We start from the raw sequence: 21,526 nt of genomic DNA, 5'->3' as shown, positions 1-21,526 counted from the left end.
TGAAAATTAGGGAGTGTCTGAGAGGGAGTCCGGTGTGACTTCTGACATTGATAGTGAACCCCAGGGAATGCAGCAGGTTCGCCTTAGTCTGGAGGTGGGAGATGAGAGCCTGGGGTGAGCCTGCCTTCAACAGCCAGTCATCAGGCTAGGGGAAGTCTGGCACCCCTAATCTGTGCAGATGAGCTGTGACCACCGCCATACCCTTAGTGAACTCCTGAGCGTAGCTGGTAAGGCCAAAGGGGAGCACAGTGAACAGAAAAGGCGTATGGCGTACCGTTAACCACAGGGAGCGCCAGTGAGCAGGCAGGATGTAAATACGAAAATAGTCATCCTGCAATTCCAACACTACCATCCAGTCTCCTGGGTCCAGGGCAGACAAGACCTGAGCCAGAGTGAGCAACTTGAATGTTGCTTTTTGAGGAAGTAGTTGAGGGCTTGTAGATATAGGATAGGACAACTACCTTTTTCCTATTTCGGGACCAGAAAGTCGTGGGAACGGCAACTACAGCCTTTTTCTGGCACCGGAACCCTCTCTATGGCTCCCTTGGCCAAGAGAGCCATGACATTCTCCTGAAGCGAAGTCTGGTGATCCTCTGTCAGCCGGTCGTAAGTTGGAGGCATGGAGGGAGGGGAAGTCTCAAAGGGAGGAAGCAGCCTCATTTGAAGAACCCACCTGTCTGAAGTGATGTTCTGCCAGTAGCGGAGGTGATGGCTGATCCTGCAACCAACTGTCTGCCTCTAATCTGGAAGGGCCGGACGAGGACAGTTTGGAGATTGAGGCTGCAGGGGGGGTTTGGGGGTCTGACCTGACCTCTGGCCGACTAACCCAAGGGGTCAGATTGAGCCGTGCCCACGGCTGCGCAGAGGTTACTGAACTTGTGCAGTCTTGTGGCTGGGGTATGGCTGCCACGACTGAAAGCTCCTTCATAGCCATGAAAGTGGCAAAAGGCAGATGTGGATGTGGGCCACTGAGAGGCCCAAGGACTTGGCAGTAGTCTGTGAGTACTTAAAGTGCTCCAGCACCATGTCTGCCTTGTCTCCGAAGAGACAGGCGTCATCAAAGGGCATGTCCATGAGAGATGGCTAGACATCCCCTGAAAAGCAAGAAGTTCTCAACCAGGCATGGTGTCAAACATCTACCATCTATAAAATCGCACTGACCAGTGAGATGATTGTGTTGAGACCACAACGAATGGTGAACTTTGCTGCATCTCTCCCGTCTGATAGTGCTTAGAAGAGGATTCCGGGACCGGTAGCAGCACTTGCACAACTGTTTCCCACAGGGAGTGGGAGTAATGGTCCAATATAGCTGTCAGGAGACTATAAAACTTACACCAGCCAAAACCTACATGCGCTTCGGCCACTCACCATGGCCAACTGCTCAAACATCAAACCCTCAGAGATCCACAAGGGTACCGCCATCACCTGCCCTCACTGTAATGACACTATCCCACTAATACTCCCTCACATCAACGGCACTATAACCAAACACGATGTGGGAGCTGCCACCTCCATAGCCCTCATAAATACGCGTTCGCTCGGTAAGCATAGGCAGGAAATCTCTGATCTTATAACTGATTTTAAACTAGATATACTGTTCATTACCGAAACATGGACTGATGATACTTCTCAGCCAGACCTGGTCATCGCTGTTCCAGAGGGATTTAAACCTTACTGTCAGGACAGGCCTAAACAAAGAGGGGGTGGGCTGGCCATAATTGCCAGAGATTCATATCCCGTCAGAACGACCTCCATTCCATCCACTTCCTGTGAGGCCATGCAATTTGCCATCAACATTTCCCCCTTGTTTAATTTCAAGGGAATACTAATATATCGTCCTCCAGGATCTAAGACGGCCTTCCTATCCAACATAAACACCATGATGGAATCCGTAGCCACGGAAAGTACCTTTACGGTTCTAGGTGACCTAAACTTTCACTTAGATCTGGGTCACCTTACCGACTCTGCTGCCCTCATCTCTGATCTAGGTACCCTAGGGCTAAAACAACTTGTTACATCCTCCACCCATCAAGCAGGCCACATTCTGGACCCCATCTTTTCTAACCTAGAAGGACTGCAAATTACCAACATTTTGCCTATGCCTTGGACTGACCACTTTGCAATTTTTGCAAATATAGCCATTAATAATCATTGCAATATCAATCCTCATCCTATGCCTAAACAATCTTTTAAAGACTGGAAAAATATAAATCACGACGATCTGAAACTTATACTGGAACAAACCCATCCAGTGTTCGCTTCAGACCCCAACCTAGCGCTCCAGCAATTCTACGACTGGCTGGGCCAGGCAACACACCAATCAGCCCCTTCCAAAGAACATTCTAGTAATAGAGCCAAACCTACTGCCCCCTGGTACAATGATAAACTAAGGCCACAAAAACAGATTAATCGTAGTAAGGAAAGAATTTGGAGAAAAGACTATGATACAACCAGTAAATTAGTCTACAAGGAAGCCTTGGCACTTTACAAAGCCATGATAGCGGAAGCAAAAAAAGAATACTATAGTGATCAAATTGAGAAAGCTAAGAATTCTAGCAAACAACTATTTTTAATCACTAAAGCACTATCAGGTAAGTCCCCAGACCTTACACCCCCCCTTCGCAACTTTTGTGTGACTCTCTTGCCTCCTTTTTTTTCACCAAAGTAGACGATATCTACCAGGCTTTCTCTTCCAAATCACTTCCAAGTGCAATCTCATCTACTACCTCTTCTCCAGCCAACACGTTCCTCAGCTTCCAACCGGTCACCCCGGACCAAATAAAAAACACACTATCTACTATTAAATCAGGATCACCTCTGGACCCCTGCCCTCTCTCTGTACTCAGACCGGTAATGGATGCCATCCTACCGGCACTCACGCAGGTTTGCAATTTAATACTTTTGTCAGGCAATTACCCGGACCCCCTCAAAAACACCTTACTAAAACCTCTGTTAAAAAAACCCTCCTTGGACAAAAGTGAGTTAAAAAACTATCGCCCTATTGCCAGCCTACCCTTCATGGCGAAGGTGATTGAAAAAATCATGAACACCCAGATATCCGAGTTTATTGAAAAACATCAGCTCCTCGACAACACGCAGTTTGAGTTCAGGAAACATCACGGGACAGAGACAGCCCTGATTAAAGCCGCCGATGATATCAGGGTAATCAGGGACCAGGGTGGCACTGCCATACTGGTTCTGTTAGATTTATCGGCGGCTTTCGACACGGTCGACCACAACACCTTGGTCGACCGTGTCCAGGGATTTGGCATCTGCCACACTGCCAAAGACCTAATTGCGTCCTTCCTAGCCAAAAGAACGCAGGCTGTCATTTTGGGACCCTTTCAATCAGCCCAACTCTCTGCTCCTTGCCGAGTTCCTCAAGGCTCATCCCTAAGTCCGACACTTTTTAACATTTATGTGTCGGACCTTGCTAAGACCATCAAAGCACATGGGATGAGCCTAACCTCTTACGCCGACGACACCCAACTAGTGTTGGCGATCAAAGGGGATGGAGAGCAAGTAGCCGAAAAATTTAAGAAAGGGCTCCTAGATATAGGAGAATGGATGGCTACCAACTGCCTAAAGCTAAACTCGGAAAAAACCGAGGGACTTATCTTTGGACCACTCCTACCAGCCTGGCCTACCAGTTGGTGGCCAGAGACCTTCGGTACTCCTCCCACTCCCACCTCGAAGGTTAGGAACCTCGGTGTCATCTTTGATGATGGTCTAAACTTCATGAACCACGCCAACAAAACAGTATCGACGGCACATCTGAAATTAAAAATGATCCGGAAAATACGCCCTTTCCTTCCTGACTCTGCCATCAAGACACTGGTTTCTGCCCTTGTCCTTTCATTCTTGGACTATTGCAATGGGCTATTCCTTAATGCTCAAACTAGAGTAATTGCAAAACTCCAAACAATACAAAATGCGGCAGCTCGCCTTCTCTCCGGCAAAACAAAGTTTGAATCCATCTCCAATAACATAAAAGATCTTCACTGGCTCACTGTACAAAAAAGAATTCACTTCAAATCCCTCTGTATTGTATTTAAATCAGTCAATAATCAAGGACCACATTTTCTAAAAGATCAATTACAACATTACAAACCCACCAGAGCTCTACGATCAGCTACTCTCAGTCAACTGGTCGTCCCCCGCACCAAAACAGTCACCTGGGGTGACCGACGCTTTTTGGTGGCGGCCCCCAGACTTTGGAACACCCTGCCTCTTAACATCAGACAAAGTGCCACACTCCTTCAGATCCGTAAACTTTTGAAAACTTGGCTGTTCACTCAATAACCTTTTTCTTCCCTCACATCTGTTTTAATTAACTGGTTCACCTCCCCACATTTCCTTACTTTATAAAGGTTTTTCAGCGCCAAGACGCCCATGGGTATATGCAGCGCTTTATAAATATTATAAATAAATAAATAAATAAATAAATAAAATAAATAAATAAATAGGCATGCAGTGTTCACCGACCGCAATGCAAGGCTGGTAGAAGAATCCATTTTCTTACCCCAAATAGTCAGCCTCTTGGATTCTCTATCCGGGGGTGCAGAAGGAAAGGCACCGTAAGAGGTAGAGGCCTGGACTACCTAGCTCTCAGGAGTAAGGTGGCTGGTGAGGAAATGTGGGTTGGCCAGGGCAGGGTGATGGCGGAGGGCGATTGTCCTATTTACAGAAGCCGCTGGGCTTGGACCAGGTTCCTAGTAGGACATCAGATAAGGCCTCGTTGAAGGGCAACAAGGATTCAGAGGAGGAGACGGATTAGTTACTTACCTGTAATCCTAGTTCTCTTCCAGGGGTATCCTCATTAAAGTCATAAGCATTAGAATATTCCCGCCCATGCGCGGGACCCCGGAAACACTATATTATATGTGCCCCACATATATATGCTCATATATATATAAATACATATATATATACAAACATGCAATAGCAGCCCAATCACATCAGAGCTGAAATATGCTGTGAAGAATTTCCACCATACATGAATAATATGCATTAGAAACATGAGAAACAACACCAAAGATTGTTTAGAAACTGTTTTAATGCTTAGGGCAGTAGAAATTCTTATAACTCACTGAAAGCATAGAAAGCTCCCAGGCTGCATTGCAAACACACAGTCTAAAAAGACTGAAAAGCTAACCTGTAGCTGTATACAAAAAACTGACACCGTGCCTTTAAGGCACCCATGACCCCCGGTATCCCATCATGCCTCAGGGGTGACAGTTAGGTCAGTTGTTCTTTTCGGAGACTGAAAACAAACCCAGTAACACAATAGGTTAACAATATCTCCTTATTAAAGAGTATCTTTTGCCCGGGGAGGCGGGAGGGTTGCTTATGACTTTGATGAGGATACCCCTGGAAGAGAACTAGGATTACAGGTAAGTAACTAATCCTTCTCTTCCAGGGGATCCTCATCAATAGTCATAAGCATTAGAATAGAATAGCGAGCCTCTCCTCTTCCCTGCGTGCAAAGGAATGATAAGACAGTAATCTCATCAACAAGTCTGAGTAGGCTATAGGCTACCCAAACAGATTCCTCAAGGAGCCTTGCCCTACTTGAGTATCGCCCTGGAATCAGATTCGAGACAGTAATGCCTCGTAAAGGTATGAACCGATTTCCAGATTGCAGCCTTGCATATTTCTGACATTGGAATGTCATGCAAGAAAGCTACTGTAGCGGCTTTCCCTCTAGTGGAATGCGCTTTGGGTGACACCAACAAAGGCTTGCCTGCAAGCTGATAGGCCAATTTAATGCAAGAGACAATCCATCTGGAGATGAACCTCTTGGCCGCTGGAAAACCTGTCCTCATTGAACCATAGTTCGCAAACAGTTGATTCGTTTTCCTAATCCCTTTAGTCCTTTCCAAATAGAACTTGAGCACTCTCTTAAGATCTAAGGAGTGAAGTGACCGCTCGGCTGGGGTCATAGGATTTGGAAAAAACGAAGGGAGGGAAATGGACTGATTTATATGAAAATCAGAAATGACTTTAGGCAAGAAAGATGGATGAGCCCTTAGGACTACTCTATTGTGGTGGAAAACAGTATATGGTTCCTTTGCAAAGAGCGCTTGTATCTCGCTTACTCTGCGCGCAGAGGTAATCGCCACCAAAAAGGCCGCCTTCCAAGAGAGATGTTGCAAGGAGGCCTTGTGGATGGGCTCGAAAGGAGGTGACATTAACCTGGATAGAACCAGGTTCAATTCCCATGGAGGAGAAGGATTTCGCACAGGGGGATACACTTTTTTCAACCCCTGGAGGAAGTCCTTAACCACTGGAACCTGAAAGAAAGAAATCAGATCAGGTGATTTACTGCATGCTACTATGGCTGACAAATGCACCCTAATGGAAGTATATTTCAAACCCGAAGTTGCCAGGGAAAGGAGGTATGGCAGGATTACCTCCTCCTGCCCTTTAGTCGGATCTAAGTGATGATCCCTACACCATATGTAGAACCTTTTCCACTTGAACGCATAGGACGCTCTTGTGGAAGGCCTCTTAGCCTCCTTTAAAATGTTCATGCATTCAGGAGGCAAGTTCAAATGTCCATATTGCAGGACCTCAGGAGCCATGCTGTTAGGTTCCGTGATGGGAGGTTGGGATGCATTATCCTCCCGTTCATCTTGCTCAACAGGTCCGGCCTGCAAGGAAGTCGTCTGTGTGGACACACAGACAGATGTAGAAGGTCCGGGTACCACCACTGCCATGGCCAATCCGGAGCTATCAGGATCATCTCCATGTTCGACCTGAGGAGCTTGGACACTACCTTCGGAATCAGAGCCAGGGGAGGAAACGCGTAAGCGAATGTTCCCGACCAATCCATCAGGAGACCATTCCTAACGTTCCTGGCCGGTGGAACCTGGACGCGAAGGCGTGGCATTTGGCGTTTTCATCGTCTGCAAACAAGTCTATGGTTGGACGACCCCAGCAACGAAAAAGCTCTTTGACCACTTTGTCGTTTAGCACCCAGTCTGGCTGATCTTCGAAGTGCCTGCTGAGTGCGTCTGCTTTTACGTTCAACTCGCCTGGAAGGTGCACCGCCACTACTATGAGGCCTCGAGAGAGAAGCCAATGCCAGATTGTCTGAGCCTCTCGAGAGAGTGGGCGAGATCGTGTGCCTCCTTGTTTGTTCAGATAGAACATGGTGGTCGTATTTTCCATCTGAACTAGGACTGAATTGGACTCGATCGCTGGAAAGGAAGCTTTGAGAGGCAGGAATACCGCTCTGAGTTACAGCATGTTGATGTGGTATGTCTGCTCCTGCGCAGACCACTGGCCTTGAATTTGTAGCGGACCCATGTGCGCTCCCCAGCCTTGCAGAGAGGCATCCGTCACTATAGACTGGGATGGAAGAGGTTGATGAAACGGTACTCCCACCAGCACATTCCTCCTCCGAGTCCACCATTTGATGGCATCCTTCGTCGCTTGGGAAAGAGTGATACGATCTTCCCAAAGCCCTGTCACTTGGTCCCACTGGTCCTCTAGAGCCTGCTGCAGAGGACACATTCTCAGCCTGGCGTTTGGGATGAGAAAAATGCTGGACGCCATGGAACTCAGCAGGGATGCTACTTGTCGGGCTGTTGGAAACCGAGACTCTAGCAGAATCCCACATTGCTGACTCATGGAAAAAAGTCTCTCCTCCAAAGGAAACGCTTTTCCCAATTTTGTGTCCAGAATGGAGCCTAGGTAGTGGATGGACTGTGTAGGCCGCTGGACTGACTTCTCCAGGTTCACATGGAGACCAAGTCTGTGCAACTGGTGCAGACAAAGTTGCAGATCGGTAGTAACAACAAGAGAGAGAGGGAAAAAGGGACACCCTCAGTCCCCCAGGTATATGTAGGTAAACAACAAGATAGTGTCAAAGAATCAAACAAGGTTAGCACAGGCTCAGAGATGCAGATATTCCTGTAAGATTCGCATTGGAAATCTTGTAGATGGTTTAACTTCACTTTTTCACATCACTGTCACAAAAACCTGCTCCGCAGTAACCTGGCGTTGTAGCACACCAGGGAGGCATTCGGCTTCTCCTGGTGGGCCCGATGATGAAGCATGTCACCACCCAGGGTGGTGAGTGAGGGATTCTCAAAACCATCTACAAGATTTCCAATGCGAATCTTACAGGAATATCTGCAAAGTTGCAGATCGTGCGTTACCTGTACCGGAGATGGGCCCTTTAGGAGCCAGTCGTCCAGGTATGGGTAGATGAAGAGTCCCTTTTTGTGAAGAAAAGCCGCCACCACTGCCATGCATTTGGTGAAGACTCGTGGTGCGGACTTGAGACCGAAGGGTAGCACCTTGTACTGGTAGTGTTTGCTCCCTACGACAAACCTCAAGTACTTGTGATGTTGTAGAGCAATTGGAATGTGAAAGTACGCATCTTGCAGATCCACCGAACACATCCAATCTCCGGCTTGAAGATGTGGGCATATTTGGTGAAGCTCTAACATGCAGAACTTTTCTTTGACGATGACTTTGTTCAATAGACGCAGATCGAGTATTGGTCTGAACTTGTCCTCCTGATCTTTTTTGGGGACAAGAAAGTATATGGAGTAGACTCCCTTTCCTCTTTGAGAGGGAGGAACTTCCTCTATAGATCTTTTTTGTAGTAGAACTTTCACCTCTCTTCGGAGCAAGCTTAGCTGGTGAGGGCAAGAGTTCTTTGGAGGAATGCTCTTCGGAAGCGCACGGAAAGGTAGCCTGTATCCATTGCGCAGTATATTCAGCACCCACTGATCCTTTGTGATGCTGACCCACTCTGCCAGGTGTTGTGAAGCACTTCCTCCCACTGGAGTGGGCAACGGCGCCAGAGGAAGCCACTGCTCAGGCCTTTCCTCATCTTGTGGTGTTAGAGGACTGTTGGTGACCTCCTCTACCTATGTTGGCTTTGCCTCGAAACTGGGACTTTCCCTGGTTCTTACTTAGGGACCACTGAGGGGTTTGAACCCTCTGTTGAGCCCCTCTCCCCCTGTTGGTCTTAAAGCGGCGTTTGAATTCTTTTTTCTTTTCCAAACCCACCGCTTTCACTGTATCTTGTTCCGTCTTCATAAGGGTCATCTCTTCGTCAGCATGTTCCCCGAAGAGAGAGGAACCCGAAAAGGGAAGATTAAGGATGCGATGCTGAGCATCTGGCTTCAGACCTGTGAGGCGCAACCAAGCCGACCTCCTGGCACAAACGCCATGTGAGTAGGAATGCGCCGCAAGCACTGCACCATCCGCAGCTGTGATTATCAACTGGTTCGCCACCAGACATCCTTCTGTCACAGTCTCTTCAAAATCCCTCTGGTCTTCCTTTGGCAGTTTGGATTTGAACCTTTCAAGGAGTCCCATAAGGCTCTGTCGTATCGACCCAGAAGTGCAGCTGCACTGGAAACCTTCAGAGTGGAGGCAGCTGAATTACAAACTTTGCGACCCCAGGAGTCCTGAGATTTGCTGTCCTTTTCTGGTGGGACTGAAGAGGAAGCAGCAACTGCATGCGTCTTCCTCGCCGCTGCCACTATCACAGAGTCTGCTGGAGGGTCAGATTTTACAAAGACCGGGTCAGAAGAGGCCGGTTTGTATTTCTTCTGAATGCGGGCTGGCACCGCTCTGATAGCCGCTGGAGTTAGGAAAACTTCTTTGACAGGATCCATAATCCCCGGGACTAAAGGCAGCAGTGGACGAGAGATAGCTTTTTTGTGCAAAGTCTCAAAAATTACTGTTGTAGTAACCTGAGGAACAGACATTTCAATGCTCAGCTTCTGTGCTCCTCTTTGCAGGACATCCAGGTAAGTGCCAATGTCATCCACTGGGGAGGATCTAGACGTAGGACTGTCCGTCAACGTAGGGGAGTAATCCCTCTTGGAAGACCTGGTAGAAGAGGTAGGTGAAGTAGACGGAGTTGGATGACGCCTACGGTGAGCACTGTGCCTCCTCTCACGCGATCTTTTTGAATGCTCATCCCTTCTAGGAGAGCGAGATCTGACCCGATCTTCTGAACGAGGCCTGACCGGACTTTCTCTTCTGGAAGATCGGGATCTAACCGGAAGATCCCTTCTGGGAGATCTGGTTGGTGTTCTCAGAGGTGATTTGCACCTGGGAAGACTACGCTTGTCCATCTCCTCTACCAGACTCTGAAGAGGAGACCTGTGTTGTGGGCTGACATATTCTTGCATACGTTTGGCAGCCCCCGAATCTCGCCAATGGTCCAAAGACTTGTACCATCTAGGTGACAGTCTGACTTGCTCAGCCGAAGGATCTGGCTGACGCACAGGAGATCTGCGCACAGGACTTCTGGACCTTGAAGATGTTGTTGAGGAGCAAGACGACTGTGAAGTGGAATGACGAGAAGCTGACTCAGTTACCATGATCACAGAGTTTCTTGGCGACGATCGAGCTCTTTCGGAATGTCTCGACGTCGAGCGTTCTTCTCTCGCCGCCGAACGCCTTTGGGGGGTCGGCGGGTCCAACAATCTTGACTTCAAATGCCTCGACGGCGATCAATGTGAGGATCTATGGCCTCTCGACGTCGAGCGGCGATGACCAGCCATCTTCTCTCTCGACGCCGAACGGCGATGACCTACAGTCGACGGAGCCCTCTGTCTCGACTTCGAACGGCAATGACCGGCCGTCGACGGAGCCCTCTCTCTCGACGTCGAACGGCGATGTCCAGCCGTCGACGGAGCTCTATGTCTCGACGTCGAACGGCGATGGCTGGCCGTCGACGGAGCTCTCTCTCTCGACGTCGAACGGCGATGACCAGCCATCGACGGAGCCTTCTGCCTCGACGTCGAGTGCCTGTGTGACGGCGGAGGGGTATTGGACACCCTCGACGCCGAGCGTCGACGAGACACTGACGGAGACTGCGTCCTCGACGCCGATCGACGTGTTTCTGTCGACAGCGGAGGGGTCTTGGTCCTCGACGCCGAACGTCGTTTCTTAGACGACTCCGGTCGTCGCCTGGATGACGACGGCAGAGGAGTGACCTCCCTCGACGCCGATCGTCGCCTGGTTGACGACGGCAGAGGGGCCTTTGATCTCGACGCCGACCGTCGCCCAGTTGACGGCGGCGGAGTCACATCTCTCGACGCCGATCCTCGCCCGGTTGACGACAGCGGAGGGGATCTCGACGACTGAATTGGATCCTTTGACGTCGTCGGCATACCTGTTCTTCTTTTCGACGGCGAGCCCGCCGCCGACGGCATTTTTGAAGACAAACGATCCACCGGTGGTTCTTTCCTCAGCGCCAAGCCTGACGCTGAAGCTGAAGGGATGGAAGACCTGTCTTTTGAAGATGTTTTAGTCTTCTTGGAACCCTTCTTCCCCGGAGACCTTCCACAGGATGACCTATGAGCCAGGCCATAGATGCGAATTCTCTCCCTGTCTTTGAGAGTTCTTCCTGACAGGTGCTCGCAGTGAGGACAGGTGCCTGGATCATGTTCTTCAGGCAGACACAGGATACAAACGTCATGCTTGTCTGATTTTGCTTTCTTGTTGCCACAAGGACACTTATCAAAAAGTGAAGGCATTCTCAGCTGAAAACGCTCACTAAACTGACCTAAAAAGGTAGTTCCTTACTTGACTAGTTGTAAAATGTCAAAGTAAGTAAAAAAGTTGTTTAAAGTGAAGTAATTTTCTGTCAGAAAACAGAAATTAATGGAGCTGTGTAACCAGGATCCTTCCTGAAGGAGCCGGAAAGAACAACTGACCTAACTGTCACCCTTGAGGCTTGATGGGATACCGGGGGTCATGGGTGCCTTAAAGGCACGGTGTCAGTTTTTTGTATACAGCTACAGGTTAGCTTTTCAGTCTTTTTAGACTGTGTGTTTGCAATGCAGCCTGGGAGCTTTCTATGCTTTCAGTGAGTTATAAGAGTTTCTACTGCTGTCTAAGCATTAAAACAGTTTCTAAACAATCTTTGGTGTTGTTTCTCATGTTTCTAATGCATATTATTCATGTATGGTGGAAATTCTTCACAGCATTTTTCAGCTCTGATGTGATTGGGCTGCTATTGCATGTTTGTATATATATATATATTTATATATATATGAGTATATATATGTGGGGCACATATAATATAGTGTTTCCGGGGTCCCGCGCATGGGCGGGAATATTCTAATGCTTATGACTATTGATGAGGATCCCCTGGAAGAGAAACCTGACTGCAGGACCTCTGTCAAAATATCCATCTTGACTGCCATGGACAGGAGCTGAAGGTCCAGGACCTCAGCTGCCCTTTGCACCACAATGGCGTATGATGCTCCCTTCTCCATAGCCACGCTAGGGAGAGAAGTTAGGCCATTGGCCTCACTCAATTCCTCATACCAGTCCATTTCTTGGTAAGGATGGTCTTGTATAGAGTCCAGCAACCCCTTTCCAATCATCCTCTATTCCTAGCCCTTTAGAATCCGGCTGAGGAAATGACCTAAGACCCAAGGGTTCATTTGGCGCTGATCCAGTTCCGGGTCGTCGAGGATGAGAATGGGGCTGGTCCCCCAGGGGTGCTTGCGGAATTGGGAGTCTCGGTGTCTAGGCTTGTGCCGGGGAAGGTCGCAATGGCATGACCGGCATCGGTCGGGATCCATCGCTGAATCCATGGGGGTCATTGGTGCCAGGTCCGGAGCCGCTGGCACGGAACCCCATTGAGTCCCCCTGAGGCTCTGAGGCTAGGGTCAGGCAGCCCAAGTATGAGGCACATGGAGTCATACAATTCTTTGCGCTGAGCAGGGTTCACTCCGGCTCCCAGGAAGGCAGGGAAGTGCAGAGCTGACTCAGGTGTAGGTTTTGCAGAATAAGGCCTAGAACGCTGAGACTCCTCTGTCGGGTCGGCAGACAGGGAAAAGTTGAAGCACGCTCACCTTCTTTTTTTTTGTGCTTCCTACCTGCCCGTATTGACAGCTTTGAGTGGGAGGACGAAGACTTAGTAATCCCGGAGCAGTGCCCGGACCTTCCTCTTGATCAGGACTGTGATTGAAACCTCCAAAGAGAACGACGTGGTACGGAGCGCCGGGTCACAAGCAGGTTAGGGACCTCTCCCGTAAAGCTTTCAGAGCCATGGCCTGGTAGTCAGAGTACAACTTTAAGCCGTGGTCGCGCTCCAAACACCAGAGACAAATCAGATGTGGGGCGGTCATCGATATGGTGTGGATACAGGTGCCATACGGTTTGAACCCAGAAGTCTTCTAGGACATGAAGAAAAACCTTCACCCCCAAAAAGGGGTTGACAAAACGTCAAAAAAAGCCTGTCAAAAAGTGACAGAGGGTAGCTCTCTTCACGTGGATGGTGCAGAAAGAAAAGAACTGACGTCAGCCCACCAAGGTGGTGCCTTTATAGGTGATTTGGACATCACAGCGCAGACAACACCAACAACATCACACTGAGCTGACAGGCACCACCTACAGGTGTGCAGGGGTATTGCTCGAAGAAAAGCCTTCCAGATCCAGTCTGACACCTGAGAAATTTAAAGGTAAGAAATCTGCAGCTAGATGTCTCTATCAGATACTGCGTCTTGAATATATAGCATAGGAAGTCCAAAGTCACTGATGCTGATATCTAAAGCTTCCTCTGCTATGAAGATTGCAAGCTATATTACTCTCAGGAAAGCAACCTTCACAAGAACCAACTCTCATTAGAATTAGTTCTAAGCCCTTTAAGATAATTTAAATGTTTGTGTACACAAGAACACTCAATTACTCACCCTCAACCTAGTCATACCTCCTAATTTCTAACCCAAAGACTATTTACACCTATATAGCAGATTTTTATGAAAGCACCTCACATTATATACCTTCACAATATGTCAAAGCACAAAACTGCACTTAGAGTGCCCCATTTTTCAAGGACACCCAAAACTGTGCCTCATGTGCCCCCAAGCCTCACCTCATATCTTATTGCTGGGCAATTCTTCATGGGCTACCGTAAATGTACACAGTTCCAGGAAAGGGTCACCTCTCTTATGGTCAACCAACTTGCAAACTGCCATGTTATCTTTCTCACTGTTATTCATGGAAATCTTCTAGTATCTCACCTCACCCTAAGGCCAATACCACTTCCTACCTGCTACACTATTTTCAGGGGTAATCGTCATGAGCAATTATGCAAACCCAACATGTGATTTAATGAATACTTTATTCCGAGTTCCTGTGGCCACGAGTTGCACTTGGGCACCTTTGAGCTTCTTCAAGGCTGTGATTGAGTCAAATAAGGTTATGTCATCATAGATTATACAGTACAAAAATCCTTCTTCAAGGAATGGACCACAAAAAATTTTCTAGCACCCAACACATAATGTGTTAACACTCATTTGACAAATTTTTTCTAAAGATTCGTGCAGTGATCATTCTAAGAAAGCCAATTGGATGTGTGAGTTGTAAAGAAAAGGTAAATGTGCAAAGAACAAAATATCTTTAAGGAAAGCTAGACACATATAAAAGTCGATACTGAGTCAATTGCAAGCAAGATGTCCAGTGTAGTTAAGCTCTAATATTAGCTGTTGTACTTTCCAAACAAGATAGAAAATCATAAATATGCTTCAATAAAAGAGTCGTTAGCAAGTGTAATGTTCACATAGAATATAACAAGGTGTGCATACACTGATGGTTAATTTATTATTTAGAAAGATACCAAACAGATCCTCTATTAAGATCACTAACGGGAAAAGCGCAACATTATGATTAGATCTTCGGATCTAAATTTGTCATGCTGAAGTATAGACCTCAGACCTCAAAGGCACACCTCCTATCTCAACTGTCATGGATCTCATCATGAGGACCACTATCACCCTTTCACTTGCTTTCCACATCTCATCTTACCTTTCTCACAGTTCGTGCCAGTGTGGCCAATCTTACAGGTGCAGGTGTACGATCCGTTAATTGATAAACAGTAGCCTCGGCTACCACAGGGATTCAAGAAGCAAGCATCACTCACTGGACAAATTGAAATGAAAGGGGTAAATGAGGATGAGTATGATATCAGGCATAAACAAGAAAAACATATACAATTCTTTTACTGTCTCTACATTAACAAGTTTACATATTGTAAATCAGATAGATCAATACTACCCAAATTACCTCTTAGCAGGTAGCTATCTACCCAGTATCTACAGGTTCTCTTCAGCACCGGTGCATAAATATAGAAATAACATCTGTGAGAACCTGACTACTACCTAGCCTAATCCCTGGGATGAAAGAGTTAAACCATATCAACTGTATTACTCAACAATGGCAAAGCAAATGGAACATCACAATAGATTTACTTACTTTCTCCAAGAAGTTTTTCATGGAAAGTGTTTGAGGCAATGAAATGAGAACTGGGTTGGGTAATACTCCCCTCTGTGTCCTTAATGTAGTTGAAACTTTACTTTACACTAGCTAGGAACTTTTATATTCTTTGCCACAACCATAGGCAAGTATTATGCATGTTCAAAGCTTACTGGCCATCAGAATGCTACTGCCATAACTAGCTTAAAAAGGAACCCCTTGAATGTGCACTTCATCAACCAGACAACCACTTTCACACTTTCTCTCATATCCCTTCCCTCTCACCCCTGCTCCCAGAGAGTGCTTTAGAGGCCACATTCCCTCTGGCAGAGTGAGTCCCAAATCTTGGATCATTAATACCAGCTTCTGGCATTACTCATTGCACCCACCTACCAATGGATGCATACAAAACCACAATAACGTTTTTTTAGTGAATTCAGGAGCTTAACACTCCCTCCGAAAGGTCTTAGTTCCGCCATCACACCCTAATTTGCTTTAATGCACTGCACTACGGACAACGTAGGAGCTTCTGGAAAAGCCGGATAGGTGATCAAATGGGTGTTGGTCTTCGTTCTCATGGCCGTCGAAAACATTATACCCTTCAGAGTAAACATTCTGCCAGAAATGTCAAATGCTCAGACATCCAAAACTCACCTGGTCAAAATCACACAGAGGAACATGAGCAATTTTGATGAAAGTTCCTTCCAGAATAGAAACTCCTGGCAAGATAAAATACATTCAAACCTAAATTGACATTCCATAGACGGGGATAATGGAGTTCCACAAGATTAAGGGCCAGATGTAGGAAGCGTAATTTCGGTCGGTAACGGCCGAAATTACCGAATTTTGGCCATTACCGGCTGGAATTAGGCTACTGAGATGTAGGTGCCCAAATTGCTAATTCGGTAATTTACCGATTCAGTATTTTAAGGAATCGGTAAATTACCGATTCCTTAAAATACCGAATCAGTAAATTACCGAATTAGCAATGTAGGGAGCACTCAAATGAGTGCTTTCCCCTTTTTCGAATTCGTTATTTACCACCAACTACAAGTTGGTGGTAAATAAAGAAAAAAAACAAAAAGCAATTTTATGCAAATTGCTTCAGTGCCATGTTGCAGACATACATGCCCTTAGGGCATGTATGTCTGCAACATGGGCACCGATACACAATTGAGGGGTGCAACAGGGTGTCAAAGTGACACCCTGCCACCCTTCAATGTTTCCTCCAATTTCCCTGATTCGATAATTGACATTCATTCCTATGGGCCTCCATTTTTGAGTAAAATTACCTACATCCCATTTGATTGTTCTTAAATACCGAATCGGTAGGATTCGGTATTTAAGAATCGGTAATCTGGGATTACCTACATCTGGCCCTAAATAACCATACCCCTCTCATGGGTTTGTAACCCATGGGTGTTCTTCAATGGTTACTTCATTAGTGGTACTATGATGTGCCAAAAAAACGAAGTTAAAGGAATTAATCGTCCTGTAAGCTAAACCTTCCACCACCATTTTATACAAAAAGTGTAGGATGTACAAAGTGTCTGCTTCTATGTAATCCAAATTCGGAGCTACACACCAACGTGGCCATCTCCTACAAGCAGGGTGCTATTTTTTAACGGTACCTTCTGCCCTGCGTGCTCTTTAATCCTCCTTGCCTCTGTCATAGAGTGTCTGCCAGCACCAGAGGATGAGTTCATGTGAGAAAATCCATCAGGATCAATTGCAATTTGGAAATGTCAGTTGGGCAGTCTCGCAATAACTCCAAAAGTGGCAAGCACCATACCTGCAATCTCTAAAACAAGGTATTAGAACCAGATTGAACACTACACATCTTGCTTGCACTGATACTGTGACTATTATGGTGAAGGAGGGGGGTGGAAAACATACCTCAGAACCTCCAACAAATCCTGCAATGAAAAATTCCACCACCCTGGCCCCTGGGACCAGGCCCCAGGTGAAGATATAAAGATTACTCTAGCTTGTGACAAGGAAACGTGGACTTTAAAGACAACGACACAGAAATTGTACAGCATCTCTCTTTAATTGCTACTCCACAATAGAGAAAATTGTTATGCCTCACCTTGTATTTGCCTCTTTTAGCTAAAGTTCGTGTCCCATCCTCTTTTGTTAGTGCAATTAAACATTTCAGAAACATTTCAGAAGTAGTTCAAGAATATGCAACTTCAAAGGTGATTAAATGTTGAAACTCAGATGGCAAAGTGATGAAACTCAGACAGCATGTCAAAAGCAGACAGACCAATGGGGTTAGAAGAAGGTAGGTGACCAAAACTAAGGTCTAGACAATGTCAGGCAGCAGCCAAGTGGAGCATACTCTGGAGAGGAAAAGAGAATCCGTCTAAAAGGAAGAAGTGAGCAGAATCATGGAAAGGACTTTATAAGCCCTAAGCCGAAAAAAGTAAATTGTTTTTTTTTTTTTTAATTTTTGAAAACCTTTATTGTGCATCAAATCAGAACAAATACGGGCCTACAACCTACCGGCCGGCCACGGAAACAGTTAAGCACCAATGCAGCATTACGGCGACATGGTATTACCCCTCATTTTAAGCAAGCATTAAAAATTACACTTTGATTATCATAGTACCATGTCTCAGAATCCGTGAAGGTTAATTTTAAAAGGTTTTTCTTAAAGCAAGTATTGAAACAAATCGTACTGTCCCAAGTTTCATAAAAGAGAAGCAAAGAAGGATCCATGCGGGAGGAGCATGACCGCAGTTGCAAGCATATACACAGGATATCAACACCAACCAGTAAGTTCCCCCCGGGCAGTAAGGCAGCTATCTTCAGAGTCAAGTAGAAGACCCTCCTCGCGCGCCACCCGGTCTCCGCCGCTACCTAACCCCTAGTAAACTAGACATGGACCCAGACCAAAAGTGAAAATAAAAAATAGGAATAAAAGAAGGCACCATAGAAATAATGACTAAATTCTAACTACTAACCCCCCACCCTACACGCATGCGGAGGCTACGGCCTGCCCCCCCCCCAGCAGTGTGTCTGTCGCCCAATAAACCCGAAATATAGCGAGAAAGAAAGAAAGAGAAGGAAAAGAAAAAGACATACCATGTGATATAGAGAGGGAGAGAAGGACACCCTAATCTTCGACTCTCAAAGACAAAAAAGAAGACAGGAGGAGGATCAATTCCAGGCAACCCGGTCCCCGCCAGTCACTAATGCATCTTCCACCCCAAGTTCAGGATAAACAGCAAGCATTAAGGAAATACAGGAGCGTAGCATTTATCAACAGCGGTCAAGTAATCTGGACGCAAGAAACACTCCCAAACCCCGGTCCACCAGCCCAGCAGCCAACAACAGGAAAAGCAGCCTAGCCCTGACCCGAACGTGGATACACCCCCAGACGCGTTTCCCAAGAGAGGCCCGCCCACCACAGAACAAAGGAGCAAAATGGCGAGGGGAAAGACGACAGCAATAAGAGAGCACAAAATGGCCACGATGAGTCATCAGGGAGTCCGTCGAGTGCAGCAGAATGTCCCATAATAACACCAGGAGTACACGATGTTGTGAGCAGAGTAGGCAAGAGGCACAGCGCAGGAGGAGAAGGCAGCCGCCACGTCGTAGACAGTTCTCGAGGCACACACGATAGAGAGTCCGGCCACAATGTTGCACACTTCACTGGGAGGGGAAACAAAGTATCCCGAGTGGAGTCGTCAGGCTGGTGATCTTGGGCGGCAGCGAAATAGACAGCGAGCTCAGGTGAACAGCAGGCAGGAGAAAGCGCTGGTGCCCCGCACGTTGCAGGCGGTGGCAGGCGGCAGCTTTGCAAAACCGAATCAATAGTGCCCCATCTCAACGTAGACGCCATGTAGTCCAGCTTGTCCCCCAATTCCCGGTAGCAGTGGTGCACCTCGGAGCGGAGGTCACGCAGGGCTGACAGGACAGTGCCAAGGGAAATCTCAGGCTGTAGCCCCTGGGTCTTGTGTCCCCGGGGGAATTCTCGAGTCTCGGGCTCCCCTGTAAACAGGGCAGCACCGGTCTCTGGCGTGGACGGGCGAATCTCTTCACAATGCATGGCGGCGCACAGAGCCATTGCGACCAAATTCCACGACGGTCACCGGTTTAAGGAGAGCACCAGCGCACTCCCCTGTAGCTTCAGGCGGAGTATCATGCATCGTGCCCAAGAGACATTCCGTGCAGGTTAGGCGCCCCTCGGCAATCCCGGGTAGCGAGGCATGGGGTCGATAAGCTATGTGTGACCCAAAATGGCCGGACAGTTCTCTCCCGGTACCTTACGCCTCAAACAAAGGCTCCGCTCCGATGGGGATCCACAGCTCCGTAAGCTCTGCCCTCTCTCCGTCCGTCTCGCGTCGTCACAGGTGGCTGGGCTCGGGCAGCGCCTCGCAGGGGTCACGCCAATTTCGCAGCAGCCAGCGCCGGCGGAGCACTCCGGCCGGCAGCAGGTCCCAGAGGCACGGCAGGAGGAGCCCACGTAAGCGGGGTCCAGGGCCGGGAGCTAGAAGGCGAGTATCTTCGGCTGCCGGGCAGGTCGAGGGTCCGGGAAAGCACCGCCGAGATCAGCGCCGCTTCGCACACAATCTACCGTCGAGTGCGCCAGGATTAGGATCAGGATGTCAGCACGGCAAAAAAGGACTGGCGGAGCCGGGAGCCTACAGGTCCGCTCCGGTCGCCATCTTGGCTCCTCCCCCCAAAAAGTAAATTGTTAAAGATAAAAGACATTGCAGGAAGTGCAGAACAATAAAAGACAAATGGAATAAAAATAATATATCACCTATTATGAGGAGAGCAAAGGGTCGGAGAACATAAAAATGCTTCACATTTGTCTTTAATAAAATATAGAGTTTCGTCATGCAAGCTACGAAATGTCAAAGACAAAGAGGCACCATTATATGGAATGTTCCAAGCCCAAAGAGCATAGCATTCACTGCCTGCTCAATTGGCTTGAAGTAGAAGAATGTAGTGTATGGTCACTAGAATGTAGATCGTGTAGTTAGAATGTCGAATGTGACAGCAGATCTGTAAAGAACTGTTGTCTGTACAGTTGTTGAAAAGAGATGGAGCGGCGAGGAAATGTTATCTTTCAGTTTATAAAGATGTTTCAACTACCAAAAAGACCATTGTTAGCTAATGAAGAAACTTACTTTTTAGAAGGTTAGGAACAAAGTTCCTCCGGCTTTGGGTTTTTGGGTTTGTTGGGGGGGGTTTGGATCATGGTGGTGACTTTTGGGGGTGGTTTTTTGCACTTTGTTTTCTCTTTTGCATGTGGCAGGCTTATTACCCTCTAGTGGTGGGTGGGGTAGGTGGAGGGCTTTGGCGATGGAGTTGTTCCTTTGAGCAATGTAAAGCGGCTTGTTCGGAGGGGCGGTAGTCAATGAGACGGTCCGGGAGGGGGGTGGGGGTCCTCTTTTTTTATGGTTAACGTTGCCTCCTGGAATGTTAAGGGATTGAACTCCCCACAGAAACGCCCAAAAATTTGGAAGTATTTGAATGACCGCAAATTTGAGGTGGTAGCATTGCAAGAGACTCATCTCCAACAAGCAGAGGTCACTAGGTTGCGTCACAGGGGTGTACTTGGAAGACTTCAGCCGTGGATTGCTGGCGACCCTGTAGCTGTTCGAAATGAATAAAGGCATTTCACTGACACACTGCTGGTAAACTTACTTTCTGGGGGACCTCAGAGCGATCTCCACGTCTTCCCTCTGCTTCCCGCCGGACGCCGGTTTCCTGCGCTGGGTTCTCCCGCCGCCGCATTGTCTGCACCTGCGGCCGCTGTGAGGAGAAACTCGGTTTCCCAGGGGGCACTGCTTCGGCGCTCAGTGAGCGCATCACCACCTTGCGCCTGGAGGCGCTAGAAAACTCGGGACCGCCCGCAACACGGGACGCCCGGACGAAGCCCGGACAAAGGGCGGACAGTCTTAGACAGTCCGAGACTGTCCGTGATTGGACTGGGCCAGGAACTTTGTTTCTGGATCATTGCGAGCCTCTTACTTTGCAGTCGATCAACAGCAGGTACCGTGGATGAGGGTTCTGACTTATTGATCTCATTTGTGAAATATTGTTATCGGAAAGTGAGTTCGGAATGTCTAAACAAAAAGCTTTATCTGCACCCAATAATACTATGGATAACTATTTGGTCCAGGTTGTTGCTAAAATAAATAATGACAGAATGTCCTCCCTGGGTCTGAGCCACTCTTCTATCACCAATTCGGCTGAACAAATCCCAGATAACCCATTGGAGCTGGATCATACCAATGAAATTCCTGTACCCTCCCAGCCTATT

General features: G+C 47.6%; 1 protein-coding gene across 1 annotated transcript in view; it reads right to left on the bottom strand.

The window, feature by feature from the left end:
- The window catches only part of SNED1 (sushi, nidogen and EGF like domains 1), a 2,960,801-nt gene that overhangs the window by 893,948 nt on the left and 2,045,327 nt on the right, over window positions 1–21,526 (bottom strand). The window contains exon 20 of the mRNA XM_086944023.1: window positions 14,800–14,913. Within this exon, the coding sequence (XP_086800149.1) occupies window positions 14,800–14,913 (114 nt within the window). The remainder of the gene's footprint in view (window positions 1–14,799; window positions 14,914–21,526) is intronic.

Source organism: Lissotriton vulgaris, chromosome 11 (assembly GCF_964263255.1).
Source record: "Lissotriton vulgaris chromosome 11, aLisVul1.2, whole genome shotgun sequence".
Taxonomy (NCBI): Eukaryota; Metazoa; Chordata; class Amphibia; order Caudata; family Salamandridae; genus Lissotriton; species Lissotriton vulgaris.
The sequence above is the reverse complement of the archived record's forward strand: the minus strand, read 5'-3'. Positions and strand labels throughout refer to the sequence as shown.